This window comes from Arachis duranensis, unplaced genomic scaffold (genome assembly GCF_000817695.3).
Source record: "Arachis duranensis cultivar V14167 unplaced genomic scaffold, aradu.V14167.gnm2.J7QH unplaced_Scaffold_168599, whole genome shotgun sequence".
Lineage (NCBI taxonomy): Eukaryota > Viridiplantae > Streptophyta > Magnoliopsida > Fabales > Fabaceae > Arachis > Arachis duranensis.
This window is the reverse complement of record NW_026264283.1, coordinates 7,430-11,006: the sequence shown is the minus strand read 5'-3', so window position 1 is coordinate 11,006 and position 3,577 is coordinate 7,430. Positions and strand designations below refer to the sequence as shown.

The 3,577-nt window shown below is 33.1% G+C and overlaps 1 protein-coding gene across 1 annotated transcript; it reads right to left on the bottom strand.

Moving 5' to 3' along the window:
• Nucleotides 1–631: 631 nt before the first annotated feature.
• Nucleotides 632–3,577, bottom strand: LOC107472575 (vacuolar protein sorting-associated protein 45 homolog). The gene is made up of 9 exons (XM_016092089.3): nt 3,411–3,577; nt 3,217–3,297; nt 2,977–3,118; nt 2,679–2,857; nt 1,930–2,085; nt 1,508–1,615; nt 1,297–1,418; nt 1,047–1,178; nt 632–842 (listed from the first exon to the last, which is right to left on the bottom strand). Exons 1-9 carry the CDS (start codon nt 3,549–3,551, stop codon nt 782–784), a joined length of 1,122 nt encoding a protein of 373 aa, XP_015947575.1. The 5' UTR covers nt 3,552–3,577; the 3' UTR covers nt 632–781.

Genomic DNA, 3,577 nt, shown 5'->3' with positions numbered 1-3,577 from the left:
TATTTTGTGAAATTTTAAAATTAAAAACAAAAAAGAGATAATTGAGTTGACTTATGCTATAGTTAATTTCCTAAAATTTGTTTTTAAAAAAATACTTTACAAAATGTCAATACCATCATAACAATGTAAAATACTAAAATAATTAAATATTCTTGTGTTTTACACTGAAATTATTTATATATAAAAATTTTACGCTAACTTTAAATTATATGTAACTATGTAAGCTTATATTATTACTATACATATTCAAATTGAATTGTAAATGGCTGAGTTGTCACTTCCATTTTTTATAGTTCTTCCCCTCTTCTAATATTTTTCTTTTTGCTGTCAAGTGATGTTTTAACAACTGAATTGGCATACCTAATTAATCATGTTTGCGTATCTTTCTTCCGATTACATGTTCGTGAACTACTAAATTAATCACGGTGTTTGCTCCGGTACAATGATAAATTCATACGTACCGATATATTTAAAATACGGACAAGTAATAACAAGCCACGTGAAATTTACTTTTCACATCAGTATTTATTTATTTTTTAAATATATATTATATCACCACTTTTATTAATACACCCCTTCAATTAGATTAAAATAAAATATATTTTTTATTTAATTTTATAAAAAGTCTTAAACATCTTTTCTTTCCTTTATTTGATTAGACAAAAATATCCTTTTAAATTAATCAAATTTTAGAATTCAATTAATCCTAATTTTATAGTTTCAAATAATTGAAACAACAAAACAAAAACATATTAAAATGCAAATTGTGCCAGGATGGATTTCAAACAATGCTGGTGTTCGAACGAGCTACCCTTTGAGCTTCTTCCAGGTCCCTAATAAACCTGCAAATTCAAATAAAACACAGGACTATAGCTAAGAAATCCATAACACTAACAAGTTTTGTAGTCAATCAATACAAGAACAAAACTGGAACTATCAACTCAAAATTATTGGCATTGGACATCAAATTGAAAGCCCACTTGGAATACACTAAACATGAAATGACCACTAGTTGAATCAAAACTATTTTATTCACTTCATTATACCTCTTAGAATTGAGTACAGAAGAGCCACCAAGTATAAACCGAATTCCAGGATTGCTGGCATTTTGTAGAACAACACATCTTGACTCCTCATAAGTTGTCCCACCAACAATGAAGATGATTACTTCTTGTGGCCTGCATGTCAATTGTCATGTAATCATTAAATATAAAAACTCATACTATTCCACAATTCTATTGTGTGTGACTTCTAGAAATTCACAAAGAAAATACAACTGCTAGATTAGCAACAAACCTTCCTTGTTGAAAGTGATTTCCAACAAATGGGTAGTCCACATCTCTCAGCCGTCCTTTGACGATGCTTTCCATGGTTTGGAAAAGAAGGGGTTGGTGCTGGGTATACACATTCTCAACACCCTGCAGCAAATCTCAAAACAGAAGTTGTTTAGAGTTGAACTTAATCTATCAAAGATAGGGTATGGTAATCATAATACTTCTGTGCATACCTTCAACCCACGGGCCATATTACGGGCAATATTCATTAGATCTCGATTTCCAAAAAGATCACCAGTTCTCTTGTCAACACCTGCTTGCTTTAAAAGAAACTGGACGAGCTGTTGTGTCAAAAACAAAATATCGATATCAGCAACTATTGCAGGCATGCATAGCCACATTATTTATTTGTAAAGAGGTACTTTCCATCTATTTGCAGTTCTTCGCAATTTAATCTAGTTAACATATATTTCTATTCTCTGGAATCCAAAACCAAGGATATAAAATGACAATATGACCCAAAATTGACTTTACCAAACACACTACTTCTCCAAGGTTTAAAACATGGACAACATCCACTAAAAGATTAAGGACAGGCAATCATGCCTGAGGATAAAAGGATTCAAGAAGAAAGCAACATCATAGATTAATTTACCCCAGATTTATACTTGGCAGATCGGGAAGCCAGTTTGTTGAAAAGCTGCATTAACTGAACAGGGCTATCCTTCTCATATCGCAAAGCATATAGCATGACTAAACGCAGCCGGTCCACATCTGATATGCTATCATCATTTAGTAGATTTGTCACTGCCTGAAGATAGTACATTGAGACAGAAATTGTCACTTTTGTTAGTCTAAACTCCAAAGCCATTGCCAGTACATATGATAACAATTAGAAACATCGAGAAAAAATATTGGGGGAAGATAATAAGACACTAAAAAAATTGCTTTATGTATCTTGTAATCTGCTGGTGTAAGCATGGGTTGTTGGCCAAGGGAAAGGAGTCCCCGATTGCAGAACGATGTACCGAGAACAGAATAAATTTTTACCCCATTAACAAATCAACTCTCCATGAAAACAATATGAAGCTTATTAAGGCAACGAACAGAATAATTACAAGATAAAATATCCTTTGAGATGAATGGTAGCACTGAAATGAGCAAACTACTATAGTTGAATTTTATAATTTATCATAACCATACAAAGAAACATGCATTAATATTTAGAGCTTAAAATAAATTAAAAAACATTGCACCGCCAGCACCGCTCAAAAAGAATATCCCCCTTTTTTCATCTCCAAAGAACCTTTTCTTTGAGTGAGAGAGAATACATTAGACCATCACCCAATAACTCTTGAAGTTTGAGCAAAAGCAAAGGAAATTTTGCTAATCATTAATACATACCTCAAATGCAGCCCCTTGTCCTCCATTGCAAGCCAGTTCCTGTTCTGTTTGTGAAATTGTCATAAGTTTTCGCTGTTGGACGATCTTGCTCATTTCTGTTACCAAAGTCACATGCTTTGACACATTCCCATGCATTTTTCTGTACTCAGGATAATTGTCAACAAATTTGGCCATGTCCTCTGACAAGAGTCAAACCATAAATCAATTAATTACATACTATGCTGCCATGTATAAAAATAGGTGTAATAGCAGAAGGAATTTTATTATTCTGAAATATGAGACAATTATAAGTACAAACCTATCGTTTGGATGTTCTGGTTGCTCTTTGACACTTGCTGAAATTCATCAACCAGCCGCTTGATATTCATACCTATATCTCCAAAATTCTCATACATGTTGGCTTTGAAAAATGAATCTTGTTCCGACGACAACACAACCTCCTGCAACAGCAAATAGCACAATATTTCTTTCAATTTGTATAAAATCTAAACTCGAAGATATTGCTAACGTGATTAAACAGCATAAAAGTCTCTCTAACCTCCTGATCCTTTGAAAATTTATCAATGGATTTCAAGTCCACCTTGTTGTCTTGGATTCCTATCAATTCATGAACCATAGCCTGAAAAGTATAAGGCCACAAACAAGAATTACTTTATGAATAAACAAACTATCAGATAGCTAAGCTGTAAGATTGTCAGTAAGCACTGACTATAGCATTAATCCCATAGATACCTGATAGGTCCATTGATTGAGCAATGGGGTTACAGGATCATCTCTCCTGTCAAGCACCAACAACAGTGGTGAAACTTCTGTTCGCCTAAAATCAAAAAGACCACTTTCTTCTTGGTACATCAGTTTCTGTTTGAAGCCCATTAATGTAAATTAGTTTTCACTACATA

Bases quoted from the DNA above. Each gene is read 5' to 3' on its own strand.
- LOC107472575 (XM_016092089.3), bottom strand. From the start codon at position 3,551: ATGGGCTTCAAACAGAAACTGATGTACCAAGAAGAAAGTGGTCTTTTT. The intron at 2,858-2,976 runs GTTTGTACTTAT...GACTCTTGTCAG, and splicing joins CCAGAACATCCAAACGATAG to AGGACATGGCCAAATTTGTT. The intron at 1,179-1,296 runs GTTTGTTGCTAA...ATTGACATGCAG, and splicing joins AATCACTTTCAACAAGGAAG to GCCACAAGAAGTAATCATCT.